Here is a 14,870-nt window from a genome sequence, read left to right on the forward strand (position 1 = left end):
CATCCAACATAGTACTGGAAGTCCTAGCCACAGCAATCAGACAAGATGAAATAAAAGACACCCATATTGAAAAGGCGGAAGTAAACTGTCAACATTCACAGATGACATGATATTGTGCATAAAAAACCCTAAAGACTCCACCAAAAAACTACTAGCTGTAATAAATGAATTTGGCAAAGTAGCAGGATACAAAATTAAATCCAGAAATTGGTGGTACTTCTATACACCAATAATAAACTCTCATAAAGAGAAATTAAGGCCCTGCCTGGTGTGGCTCAGTGGATTGAGTGCCTGCCTGCGAACCAAAGGGTTGCCAGTTCGATTCCTAATCAGGGCACATGCCTGGGTTGTGGGCCAGGTCCTCAGTAAGGGACGCGTGAGAGGCAAGCACACATTGATGTTTCTCTACCTCTCTTTCTCCCTCCCTTCCTCTCTCTCAAAAAATAAATAAATAAATAAAATCTTAAAAAAAAAAAAGAAAAAGAGAAACTAAGAAAACAGTCCCATTTATTATTAGAACAAAAATATAAGGTACCTAGGAAAAAAACTTAGCCAAGGAGGTAAATGACCTATATTGACAAAACTATAGGACATTGAAGAAAAAAATAAAAGAATAAAAAAGTGGAAGCATATGCTGTGTTTATGGACTGGAACAATTAATATGATTAAAATGTCCATACTACCCAAAGCAATCTATATATTCAACACAACTCCTATTAAAACATCAATGGCATATTTCACAGATCTAGAACAAATATTCCAAAAATTTATATGGAACCAAAAAAGACCCTGAATAGCCTCAGAAATTTTGAGAAAAAAACAAAGTTGGAGGGATCACAATAGATATCAAACTACACTACAAAGCAATTATAATCAAAACAGCCTGATACTGACAGAAGCACAGGTATATACCCTGGCTAGTGTGGCTCAGTGGATTGAGCACCGGCCTGCAAAGCAAAGGGTCGTGGGTTTGATTCCCAGTCAGGGCACATGCTTGCGTTGTGGGCCAGGCCCCCAGTAGGTGGCACATGAGAGGCAACGACACATTGATATTTCTCTCCCTTTCTCCTTCCCTTCCCCTCTCTCTAAAACTAAATAAATAAAATCTTTTTTAAAAAAAGAACAGGCATATAGATCAATGAAACAGAAAAGAGAGTGCAGAAGTCAACCCATGCACTTATGGTCAATTAATATCTGACAAGGAGGCAAGAACATCCAATGCAGTAAAAACTGCCTCTTCAGTAAAAGGTGTTGGGAAAATTGGACTGGTAGATGCAAAGAAACAAATCTAGACTACTAACTTCCACCGTGCACAAGAATAAACTCAAAATGGATAAAAAAATGTAAGTCGGAAAACCATAAAAATCCTGGAGGAAAACACAGGCAGTAAAATCTCAGACACCTTGCATAGCAATATTTTTGTCAATATATCTCCTAGGGCAAGGGAAACAAAGGAAAAATACACAAATGGGATTACATCAAATTTAAAAGCTGCACATCAAAAGAAACCATCAACAAAATGAAAAGGGAAGTCACTGTATGGGAGAACACATTTGCCAATGATTCATCTGATAAGGAGTTAATTTCCAAAATACATAAAGAACTTAAAACAACCCAACACCAGGAAAACAAACAACTCAATTTAAAACATGGGCAAAAGACCTCAACAGACACTCTTTAAGGACATAAAGATGGCAAATAGACATATCAAAAAATGCTTAACGTCAATAATTATCACAGAAATGCAAATTAAAACTACAATGAGGTATCACCTCACACCTGCCAGAGTAGCTATCATCAATAAATCAACAAACAACAAGTGCTGGCGAGGATGCGGAGAAAAGGGAGCCCTCATGCACTGTTGGTGGGAATGCAGACTGGTGCAGCCACTGTGGAAAACAGTACGGAGTTATCTCAAAAAATTAAAAATGGATCTGCCTTTTGACCCAGCAATTCACTTCTGTATATTTATCTGAAGAAAACAAAAATACTTATTGAAAAAGATATACACAACCCTACCTTCAGTGCAGCATGACTTACAATAGCCAAGATAGGAGAGCGACCTTGGTGTCCATCAATGGAAAAGTGGATAAAGAAGCTGTCGTGTGCATGTATATACAACTGAATATCACTAGCAATAAAAAATAACGAACTCTTGCCATTTGCAACAACTTGGTGGACCTAGAAGGTATTGTGCTCAGTCAAATAAGTCAGATGGAGAAAGACAGGTACTGCATAACTTCACTTGTATGCTGAATTTGAAGAGCAAAATAAACAAAATCAGAACAAAACTAGAACAGACTCCCAGATACAGAGAACAAACTGAGGGTTACCAGATGGGAAGGGTGTTGGAAGATGGGGTGAAAAAGGTGAAGGGATTGAGAAGTATAAATTTGGAGTTACAAAATAGTCACAACGACGTAAAGTTCAGCATAGGGAATATAGTCAACAATATTGTAATAACTGTGTGTGGTGCCCAATGGACGCTCGACTTATCAGCGGTATTACTTCATAAATTATGTAGATGTCTAACCACTATGCTGTGCACCTAAAACTAACATAAAATACAAGAATGTCAACTGTAATTGAAAAAATGAAAAATTAAATTAAATTAAGAAATAGTGACATCATTATTAAAGCTCATTTCTTTTCAATCAACAGTCTTCATCCAGACCCTAGATCTCAGGCATTCCTTGGGATGTTAGCACCAAGTGTGTGAATAGAAGCCCCACTCATATACAGCTTGTAAGGTCTCTTTTACTCCAGCAACTCCCAGAGGTTTACCTTTGTCTTTTCGCCATTTGTCACTATCATCTCCTCAATGGACAGGATCTTGTTGCCTACAGGCAGATCACTCTGCAGAGTCTCATTGGAAAGATCGATCTGCTTGCCTCGTTCCATACACCTGAGAAAGAATGAGACTACATTTACAATCTTGTCAGCAGAAAGGGCATGAAGCATAACAAGTACTGGAGATAGCGTATCTCCCAGTCTAAGAAAATAGGTCACCCTGAGAATTCTGGGTAGGAAGTCACCTAATTTAGAAGATAAAATGGTCAGGGAAGGCCTCTCAGAGGAGGTGACGTTTGAACAGAGTCCTAAAAGAGATCAAATGGAAGCCATAAAGATTTGGGGGGGAAGACAATAACAGGCGGAGGGAAGAGCAAATGCAAAGGCCCTGAGCTAGAAGCACGCCTGACATAATAAAGGAGAAGGAGGCCTGTGTACCCAGAGATCCATGAGCGTCAGACTAAGTATTATTCTTATTAAGCCATACCCATTTTTCTAGGCTTATATAAGATTCTCCTTTATTTGGTATCTCCTCCTGAATAAACTCTTTTACTCTGAACCTTAAGCAAAGAGGAGAGGCTCCTGAGAGTAGGTCTGGGGAGCCAAGATACCCAGGAAAGCAGATTACTAGAGGGAATCGTAAGGTACCAGACTCGTACTCAGCCAAACTGCAATTCAACCCAAGCAATGCTAGTTTGTATGGCTTCTGGCAATTCACTTCCTCTTTTCTAAGACTCAGCTTTCCCAACTGTTAAATGGAACTAATATTAGTTAGATGGTGGACTTATTTGGACACTCTAATAACCACTTGAAGTATGGCTACTCCAAATTGAGATGTTCCATAAGTATAGAATACATAGAAGGTTTCAAAGAATATGTAAAAAGACTGAAAATAGCTCATTAATATTTGATATTTTCTGCTTATGAAATGACAATATTTTGGATATGTTGGGTGAAAGTTTTTTTAATTTAACTTATTTATTTAGAGGGGAGGGGAAGGAGAAAGAGAGGGAGAGAAACATTAATGCATGGCTGTTCCTCATGTGTCCCCGACCAGGGTCCTGGTCTGCAACTCAGGTATATGACCTGACTGGGAATCGAACCGGCGACCCTTTGGTCCGCAGACCCACGCTCAATCCACTGAGCCACACCAGCCAGGACTGTTGTGTGAAATATTAAAATCAATTTTACTTTTTTAGTCTGCATAATGTGGCTACTAGAAAATTCAAAGTTACCTATGGGGCTCACACTGCTGGCCTGTGTTATATTTCTGTTGCATAGTTGTTCGCATGACTGGCTCCTTATTCTTTAAGTCTGAGGTTAAATATTTCTTCTTTATAAAGTCCTTTCTTTGCCAAAATATGTCTTTTTTACCCAAAATAGGTCCTGCCCTCATCATACTCCTTTCTTGTTCTTCTTGTACAACCTAAATTTGAATCTCTAAACAAGCTCATGATACGCCTAATATTTGCCCCATTCAGTTTTCATATAGATGTGAGACTTATGGACTAGTGTGGCTTCAAGAATAGAGTAGGTACTCAATTGTTTACATAATAGAAACTTTATTAGGAGAGACATTTGGAAAAGGCATTTTCCCAGGAAAAGTATTCCCTACACATTCTTCCAAATTGAAAGGTGAGAAAACTATAACTGGCTTTACTGCATCTTAGCTGAGAAAAATGTAAGTGACTTGGGAATTAAAGAATGTCGAAGTAAGGAAAGGAAGCAGGCCGGGACCAATTTAAGTAAGTAGATAGAACCACCATTATTCATATACTCAAGAATCTTATCGCAGTGCCTACTGAGAAGAGATAAGTATGTTTCCTAAGGACCTATGTGTAGGCAGGAAGCAATTGAGTGGAGCTGGCTTATGAGAGCTGGCTAGACAGTACCTGGGAGACACCGACTGCCAGCCCCTTCTATTTGAAGATCCAGCCCTTGGTCTGATAACTGTAGCCCTTACATTCTCCTCCAAACCAAGGCCACATCCTAAAACTCTGGGCCTTCCAAATTGGATTTCCTAGACGTTCCCATTCAGAGTTTATCCCCTAGTGATAGTGATACCGCCTCATTCATTACCATGTGCTAACACTCCACCTTCAGCACGGTGCAACAGTGAGTTCATAAGATGAACTTCCCTGATCAGCTAATACGTCACCCTTCAGACAATGACAGAAACCTGAGTGCACTGTCCTCCTCGCCCTTTCAGAGTTACGACAAAGCAGGTAATTTCTCGCGTGTGTTAGGCCTGTAGGGAGGTTTTGTGGCAGGAGGTGGGTGAGATGAAGTTTTCTTAAATGCTGCCTACTCTGGGATTTGGGGTAATTCAGTTCACCTCTCTGAATTTTCCTTTAATTTTTTCTAATTCCTACAGGGGCCACATGTGACTCATTGTCCCCGAGGAGACTGAAGGAGACACTTTGAAATAGAGCTTATTGCTAGAAAGTAAAAATCAAAATATCTAGTATGTTCCAGGCATATAGTAGGGTTTCAATAACTGGAAGCTCTTAAGCGGTAAGAGTGAGGATGCCTGGTCTCTATTAACTTCTGTGTTGTGACAAGTGAGTGATTTTTCTCCCTTAGCCTCTGTAACTCCATTCATTACTGGGGAAGAGGAAGCCCTGTTTTACCTTCTGCACCAGGATCACGGGAGACTAGATGAGTGTTCTATAATCTAAACATGCTATTTGCTGACAGATTTTCCCATTGCGGGGTTACCCTTCTAATCAGGCTTATCACGAAGGCAGTTCTCGAACAGATGAGACATGTCCACTTTCCAAGCTCAGTGTTGATTTGTTCCCCATGCAATGACAAATACTTAGAAACCTGCCTTATTCTGTTCCTCTCCCACTGAAATCTTCAATTCCAATCTAAATCTACATTTCCCAGGCCTGTGAACCATAACAGTTGTTTCTACCTTGGATTTGAGGCTGTGACTTTGGAAGGAACTGGACAAAACCTGGGCTTTGGCAGCTAGTAGAGTACTAACTCTTCGTTTAGCTTCCCAGGCCCCATTCTGAGACTACTGCATCACCTGTCATATCCTATGGAAGAGAAAATCTCCCGATAAGATATTAAGACTGCCAGGCCCTGGTGTAGCTCAGTAAATCTGAGAGTCTAAACCAGGGCTGTCAAGCTCATTTTCACTGGGGGGCCACATCAGCTTCTCGGTTGCCTTCAAAGGGCCGAATGTAATTTGAGGACTGTATAAATGTAACTACTCCTTAACAGTTAAGCAAGAGCTCGGTGCTGCCGCCAGGTAGAAACGAGGTGCTGGAAGGGATAAAACAAGGTGGAGGGCCAGATTTGGCCTGCAGGCCTTGCGTTTGCCACCTGCGCTTGAAACCATGTAGAGTCCTTTGGCGTGCAGGTTACTTACAGCTCGTCTTTCGGGCCGCAGGGTTCCCAGGCCCACATGAAGGAGGGCACGGGCAAGCCACTTGCTGTACAGCGAAGGGTGTTCTCACTGCCGAGGAGTATTGGCTGGATGTTCTTCAAATCTGTATCCTTTTCATAGATCTTAGGTTTTTCTGGACAAGAGCAGAAAATGACAGAGATTAAGGTCCCACACCAGGGCTGATAGTTTAGCTGTATTACCAGTACAGGAGTCCCAATGGTTAGAATACTGAAATATTTCTACATCAGTTTATAAATAGCTGCTGCCCCCAGCTTCCTAGGTGCCCTACCCTCATGACCAACACTCTGGTCCCTCCCCATGAATAGGCCCTTCCTCCGTGTCACCCCCACGATCCAGCGACTCAAGAGTTAATATCTGACCCAAGAGAGACCTCTGCACTAAAGCATGACCTGATTGGTAAGTGCCTGTGCCCTACTTGTGATTATTTTCAATATTTCACCTCTAGTAGGCACAATAGAGCCCTGTTGAAGAGAAGTAAACCCAAGGCCCCAAATGGCAGAAAGTGTGTATTTCAAAATAGTCTGTTGGATTGGAAGCTTACTACTGGCAGGACCGCCATTAGGTTCATCTCGACCCTGGCTGCAAGGTCAATGCCTGAGAGTTATGTGTTGAACTTAATTACAAAACCTAACAGTAGGCTTTTTCACTACTTTCAGTGACATCTATTGTTTGCATTTGGATTTAAGAAAATCAACAATAATAGGTTTCCATCTGATTTGCAGGAATCTCATTTCTTTTTTTAAAAGATTTTATTTATTTATTTTTAGAGAGAAGGGAAGGGAGGGAGAAAGAGATGAAGAGAAACATCAATGTGGGGTTGCCTCTCACATGCCCCCTATTGGGGACCTGGCCTTCAACCCAGGCACGGGCCCTGACGGGGAATTGAACCTGGGACCCTTTGGTTCACAGTCCATGCTCAATCCACTGAGCTACACCAGCCAGGGCAGGAATCTCATTTCTCAGTTCCCTACCTGTATGTCCAACCGCTTGCTCCAGTTTTCTAACTGAACGATATTACTAATAACATCAATGCTACTAATACTAATAAGAATTAATTGAGCTAAGTGTAAAGCATTGTTTTAAGTGCTTTATGCAAATGTACTCCTTTAATCTTCACCCTGTGAGGTTGATACTATGATTATCCCTATTTCCAGATAAAGAGGTTAAAATGTTAAGTAGCTTTCAGAAGTCATACAGTTATTAAGTAGAAGAGCTGGGCTATGAACTCCGGTAGTCTAGTTCCAAAGCCCTCTCTCATAACTGTTTACAGCTCTAGTGCCCCATAAATACCACAAACTCAACGTTTCCCATAATAATAATAATGATGATAATGATAATATCAAACTTATATATAGTACTTACCAAGTCTCAGGCACTGTTTTTAAGTGCTTTTTATAGATAGTATCTCATTTAACTTCATACCGTCCCACTAGGAATGGCCTTCCTTTAGCCCTGTTTCACACAAACCCATCTGTCATACTTGACCTCTCATTCCCCCTTAGTCCCACATTCCTCCAATCACAAGAGCAGAAGCTCAGTAACAGATGACACTCTTACCAGTATTGCTCCCTACTGTACCTACAGAGCCCAGTACAGTCAGGGCCAGGTGCGGTGTAAGTGCTCAATAAATTCATGTTTGAAAGTGTTAGGCCGGAGTCCTGTGTGATGTGGCAGAGCAGAATTCTGCTCTGCTTTACAATGATGCTGCCTCTAACGCTGTGGTGAGATCCTCAAATCTTTATAAAAGTGGGGATGTGGTTTAGGTGTTTGAATATTTTTATTTAAAACTGGTCAGATTAAAAACTCTCGTACATCTACACAACGGAATACCATGCAGCAGAAAGAAAGAAGGAACGGTTACCTTTTGTGACAGCATGGATGGAACTGGAAAGCATTATGCTAAGTGAAATAAGCCAGGCAGTGAAAGACAAATACCGTATGATGTCAACTGTAAGTGGAACCTAATGAAAAAATTAACTAGTGACCAAAATAGAACCACAGGCATAGAATCACGGAAGAGACTGACAGTGGTAAGACAGGAGGCGGGAGGGGGGACTGTTTGAAAGAGGGTGAAGGGATTAGTCAGGAAAATATATGAAGGACCCATGGACATGGACAATGAGGTGGGGATGGACTACGGAAGTGGGGGACAGACTAGGCAATGGGGGGCAAAGGTGGGGGAATAACTGGAAAAACTGTAAAACATAAAAAAACACAATGAAGACGTGATAAAATTGTTACTTAGAGCCCTGGCTGGTGTGGATCAGTGGATTGAGTACCGGCCTATAAACTGCGAGGTTGCTGGTTCAATTCCCAGTCAGGGCACATGCCTAGGTTGCAGGCCAGGTCCCCCATTGGGGGCGTGTAAGAGGCAACCACATGTTGATATATCTCTCACACACTGATGTTTCTCTCCCTTCCTCCCTCCTTTCCCCCTCTCTAAAAAAACATAAATAAATAAGATCTTTTAAAAAATTGTTACTTAGATTTTAAGACAAATTTTATTTTTAAATGCATACAGATCATGCAGACCTCCAAGATTAAATACCTGTCTTACACTCAAAAAAACAGACCTGAGTTGTATTTCTTCACAGAAAATGAAAGAATTAACTGACAGGCCTTTTGTGTATTCACAGCAAAAATTTTTTTCAGAATGATGAAATGGGGGGCAGGCTAACCAGGCTTCTTTCATCCTTGACTAACGCTTTCTTTCTGGGGATTGTAAATACAAACTGTTGCCCACTAATTCTCCCTTGGCAATTTGTCTTTCATTTTCTCTCCCACTCCCTCCTACTTATCCCCTTCTCAGGCCTGACCAATGTTAGTTCTAGACAAACACCAGCAACATCTTTCCTTTTCTGCTTCCTGTGGCTGTCACATCAAACTCGAAAAGAGTTTTCAACTTCACTAAGCTCAACATGTACATCTAGGTATGAGTGGGAAGATGGGGAAAGTTAGCTCTTTCAGCCTCTGAAACACCCTAATTCTAGGAAAAGAACAGCTTGTATAAATGTGTGTCTCTGGCTGAGAGTGTACTGCCCTTGGAAGCGTGGTCCTCACAAAGAGTACCTCTAGCAATAGAAGGGTCTATTCCTGGCTTCATCCAGAGACAAGTCCCACCTCCCCTTCACACAATTTCCTTGTCCTACTCCCTTTCCTTTGTTTGAAGCAAGTAAATTAAGGACAGTCACCGGATTTCCTCTGGTAAATGAATTTTACGATCAACATGTATTGTCCTAATTTTCCATGATCTCAGAGCTCCCCGCCCCCCTTCATTGAGTGCGTTCTTGGTTCCAGTATTAAGGACTTGGGAATGAAAAGACATATGACTGACATGTCAAAAACATGGTTGGAGTCTTTGTCTTTCAATTCTGCATGGGATAATTGGCCTGCTCCCTTGCAAAGGGATTGTGGGTGTAATTAAGAAGATTTGTCTTTCGTTGGTGTTTGGTGACGAAAAAACATACACGAGAATGAGAGGCTGAATGGATGAGTGGAATGAAAAATCAAGCTGGACACAAAGTATAAAGGCAGAGAATTAAGTCTGGTGGGTCTAGTGTCACCTTTTAAGGCTCTGGAACATTTACCGAACATTCATATAAGCACTGATTGAAAATTCTGGGACAAGGGATATCTTCTGTCAATCATAATTGTAAGTCCCTTTACTATAAACACATCCAGATTTGCAGGCATATCTGTGTTGGAACAGGGCAGGTATGTTTAGGTAACTGTGACCTTGAGTCAGTCTCTTCCTCGCTTGGACTTCAGTTACCCAATCCGCCAGACTGGGGGTGGATTGAGTCTAAATAGTTATTGTTTCTCTTTCAGCACTGATTTTTGTGGCTATTTGAGTCTACAGCATTGCTAACCCCTTCAATAACTATTTCTTGAGTGCCTCTTGGGTGTTACATACTATGCCAGGTAGTGAATAAGACACTGCTTGTATAAGAATATTGGCACAAAGGTCCCTTTATTGCTGGGAGTTCTTGGCTTTCCTGCACATGGCTTCTAGAGCTCCAGGCAGACAGTGGAAGGTCAAGACCAAATACATACTCTTTTTCACAGCCACGGGGATCCATTGTTTTAAATGCATTCACAGCCACATGGGAGTGACAAGTGTCCCATTTCCCACCATTGTTTTATCATCCCCTGAATCACAAACATGTCAAGAGGGTCCCAAATGACTCAGAAGGCTAGTTCCTACATAATTATTCCAAATAGATGTCATATTTATGTCCCTCAATATGGTTGGGTAAGCTAACCACTGTCATGGTGGGAACTCAGTAGCCCAGAGAGCCACCAGTGATTGCTTAAACTAATCCAGGCTGCAGTCATTTTTGAAATTAAACATAACTAAGTTGGGGCAAGTTGTTGCAGGGTTCCACAGACCAGTGAACTTGGGAGAAAGCCCACCCACTTTCTTCGGTCAGTTTCCAATAGTAACTTTATTGAGTGAGGCTAGAATGGTAATAAATATAATTTGAGTGTGCAAAGAACAATAGGAAAGATGCCAACAGCGATGTTTTCTGCCAGCCGGAACCCCAGGATTCCAATCAAGAAGTCAGCTAATTTGTGTACTGCAGGGGCGGACAGGGACATTTGTTTTTAAAAGTACATTTGAAAAGCTTTGTATTTAGATCTGAAAAAAAATTCAGATTGAACAGGGGTCAAATGGCAGGCAACTTGGATGACCTGACGGACCAGGACTGCTTTCTGAAGAGAGAAGGGGAGTAACATTTGTGGGATGTCGGCCTGGAATGTACTAGATGCTTCGTTCATACTAAAAGAGGTTGCTGCTTATCGGGGCTTACTCCATGCCAGGTATTTTAATGCAGTAACTCACTCAATCCTCATGGCAACCCTAAGAAATATGTATTGTTTTCCTTATTTCAAAGAAAAGGAAGGCTGGCACTCTGAGTTAAAATCATGCCCAAAGTCACACAGCTAGGAACCAGTGCAGTGGAATTCTGTCAGACCCCAAGTCTGCCGAGGCTCCATGCACGATGCCATGCTTGCATTCTTACAGACCAGAGACATTTCTGGTGCAGCTACTATGTGCCAAAGCTCTGTGATAAGGCTTTACATTTATTCTTGTTTAGTCCTTAAAATTCCATTAGGCAGTTAGTGTTATCCACCTTTAAGACAAGGAAACAAGCTCAGACAGATCAATGGGTTGAAAAAGGCCATACCGCTAGTGGCAGAGGTAGGACTGACTCAGAGCTGTCTAACTCCAAAGCCGGAACCTGAATAGACACCTCTCCAAAGAGGACATACAGAGGGCTCATAGACTTATGAAAAGATGCTCAACATCACTAATCATCAGAGAGATGCAAAGTAAAACCACAATGAGGTGTCACCTCACACGTGTCAAGATGACCACCATTAATAAATCAACAAACAACAAGTGCTGGCGAGGCTGTGGAGAAAAGGGAACCCTAGTGCACTGTTGGTGGGAATGCAGACTGGTGCAGCCACTGTGGAAAACAGTATGGAGTTTCCTCAAAAAATTAAAAGTGGAACTGCCTTTTGATCCAGCAATCCCACTTCTAAATATATATTCAAAGACATCCAAAACACTAATTTGAAAGAATATAAGCACCCCTATGTGCATGGCAGCATTATCTATAACCGCCAAGATACGGAAGCAACCTGGTGCCCCTCAGTAAACGAGCGGAAGTACACAGGCATCACTTTGTAAGCATGATTGTCTAACCACTATGCTGTACATCAGAAACTAATATAAAATAATAGTGAATGTAAACTGTAATGGAGAAATAAAATTTAAAATAAAACATGCACTTAAAAGTGTCATAAAAAAGATAATGTTGCATATTTTGCTCAGCATTTTCAAAGTTAAAAATAATTTTGCTAAAGCAGTATGTTTCTAAAGAAACATCATTATTTGATGAGGAAAATAAAAAATACATAAACATGTTATAAAACTTAAAAATAGACGACATGATAAAGACCATATGGTATGTATGTGCAAGGCAAAATTACTCAGTCATAAAACAGAGTAACTCTTTGAGTGATGGAAAGAAGAGTCCCGTTATTTCTGCTCCCTCTCTCTCTCCCGAGCTATGAGAGAGAGAGAGAGAGAGAGAGACAGAGAGAGAGAGAGAGAGAGAGAGAGAAAAGACAGAGAGAGAGAGTGATTTAAAAAGCAGTCAAGGCATATAGTAGTTAGGATTTTTGGCAAAATCCCTGTCCTTATGCCCCTGATCCCTCATCTGGTCTACCTCCTCCCAGGGCTATAGAAATAGCTTCTGTGAATTTTTCAGCATGCAATACTTAGCAGGGGACTCATAAGGTCTATCTGAGAGGTAGGGTCTGGGTCAAAAGTACTCATGGATTCTGTGTAACCTTCAAGGAGAAAATAGATGCGCCAGTTGTTTAGAATACGCCACTTTGGCTCAGGCCTTCCCGTAAAGTAAAGTTTTTCTAGGTATTCACCCCCGTGGCTGCCTGGCTCCTTCAGCTCCATTTGAGCCCAAGAGAGTCATTCCATGGGGGTGTGCGTGACAGCTACTTGCATCTCACTAGCTAAGGAAGGACACTGAGAGGAACAGGAAGAACTCTAAAAAAGCTAAACTGCTAATTCCAGAGGCCTTCTTGGACCCACTTACCTCTGCAGACTTCCTAATGACCCATGGAACATTCTGACACTAATTAGGTGCAGAAAGCAAAGATTTGGGAGATGGGAACAGACAGTGAAACAACTAGCCTGTCCGACCTTGACTTCGATGCCAATCTGTCTTAAATAACTCATAAGGAGGAGGAGGGGGAAAGAGGACTGACCCAATGATGAATTTTGTTTAGTTTTACTTTGTGTTTATTTTCTCTGGTCATTTTGTTGTTGTTTTGTTTTAAATTGTACAATATTTTATTAGTTTTGTTTTTTTATATTCCACATATAACTGACTTATTTCACATAGCACAATATCCTCAAGGTTCATCCATATCATCAAAAGTGGCAATATTCCATCTTTTTATGGCTTAGTATGCTCAGTGAGTACCATGTTGGCTGTGTGGTTTTTATATATGGTCTTATTCACATTTTTGGAGAATTTTGTCATAAAAAGGTGATGGATTTTTCTCAAATGCTTTTTCTGCATCTATTGAGATTATCATGTGATTTTTATCCTTCATTGTGGTTTATGTGATGTAGCATGTTTATTGATTTGCAGATACTGTTCCACCCTTGCATCCCTGGAGTAAATTTTACTTGATCATGGGGTATAATCTTTTTACTGAATTGCTGGGTCTGGTTTGCTAATATTTTGTTGAGGATTTTAGCATTTATGTTCACCAGGGATATTGGCCTGTAGTTTTCTTTGTCTGTAGTGCCTTTATCTGGTTTTGTTATTGGGATCAGGTTGCCCTATAAAAAGAGCTTGGAATTCTTCCCTCCTCTTGAATTTTTGAAATTATTTGAGAAGGATAGGTATTCATTCTTCTTTGAATGTCTGGTAAAACTCATCTATGAAGTCATCCGGACCAGGATTTTGTTTGCTGGGAATTTTTTGGACCAGTCTTTCTATATCATTAGCTGTTATTCATCTGTTCAGGTTTTCTGATTCTTCCTGATTCAGTTTGGAAGATTGTATATGTTTTTAGGAATTTCTCCATTTCACCCAAGTTGTCCAATTTGTTGGCATATATTTGTTGATAGTATTTTCTTATAACCCTTTGTATTTCTTTGGTGTATTACTTCTTCACTTTCATTTCTGATTTTAATTATTTGGGTCCTCTCTATATTCTTCCTGATGAGTCTGGTGAAACGTTCATCAATTTTTTTCTCTCTCCAAAAAATCAGCTCTTGGTTGCATTGATCTTTTACAGTATTTTTTAATTCTCTATGTCATTTATTTTCTCTCTCATCTTTGTTATTTCCTTTCTTCTACTTACCCTGGGCTTTTTCATTGTTCTTTTTCTAGTTCTTTCAGGTATAGGGTTAGATTGTTTATTTGAGTTTTTCTTGCTTCTTGAGTTAGGCTTGTAATGGTATGAATTTTCCTCTCAGAGCTGCTTTTGCTGTGTCCCATACATTTTGGATTATTGTGCGTTCATCTTCATTTATTTCCATGTAACTTTTTATTTCTTCTTAATCTTATTGTTAGTCCATTTGTTGTTTAATAGCATGCTATTTAGCCTTCATATCTTAGACTATTTTTCAGGTTTTTTCCTTTTTAGTTGATTTCTAGTCTCATACCATTGTGGTCCAAGATGCTTGATATTACAATCATCTTGAATTTGTTAACTTATTTTGTCCTGAATTGCAATCTATCTTTGAGAATGTTCCATATGCACTTGACAAGAATGTATATTCTGCTGCTTTGGAATGAAATGTTCTGTAAATATCAGTCCAGTGTGTCATTTAAGGTCACCGTTGCCTTGTTGATTTCTTTTATTGGAAGATCTGTATGTTGATGACAGTGAGGTATTAAAATCCCATACTATGACTGTACTGTCGTCCATCTCTCCCTGAAAGTCCAGCACGATTTTCTTTATATTTAGGTGTTCCTATGTTGGGTGCATATATGTTTACAAGGGTTATATCATCTTGTTAGATTGATCCCTTTAGTATTATGTTATGACGTCCTTTATGTCTTGTTACAGCCTTAATTTTAAAGTCTGTTTTGTCAGATATAAGTATTGCTAC

General features: G+C 40.3%; 1 protein-coding gene across 1 annotated transcript in view; it reads right to left on the reverse strand.

The window, feature by feature from the left end:
* The window catches only part of LOC112300051 (vascular endothelial growth factor receptor kdr-like), a 161,466-nt gene that overhangs the window by 69,066 nt on the left and 77,530 nt on the right, over positions 1-14,870 (reverse strand). The window contains exons 10-11 of the mRNA XM_053917169.2: positions 6,170-6,320; positions 2,785-2,905 (exon numbers count right to left, since the gene is read on the reverse strand). Of these exons, the coding sequence (XP_053773144.1) occupies positions 2,785-2,905; positions 6,170-6,320 (272 nt within the window). The remainder of the gene's footprint in view (positions 1-2,784; positions 2,906-6,169; positions 6,321-14,870) is intronic.

This window comes from Desmodus rotundus, chromosome X (genome assembly GCF_022682495.2).
Source record: "Desmodus rotundus isolate HL8 chromosome X, HLdesRot8A.1, whole genome shotgun sequence".
Classification (NCBI taxonomy): Eukaryota; Metazoa; Chordata; class Mammalia; order Chiroptera; family Phyllostomidae; genus Desmodus; species Desmodus rotundus.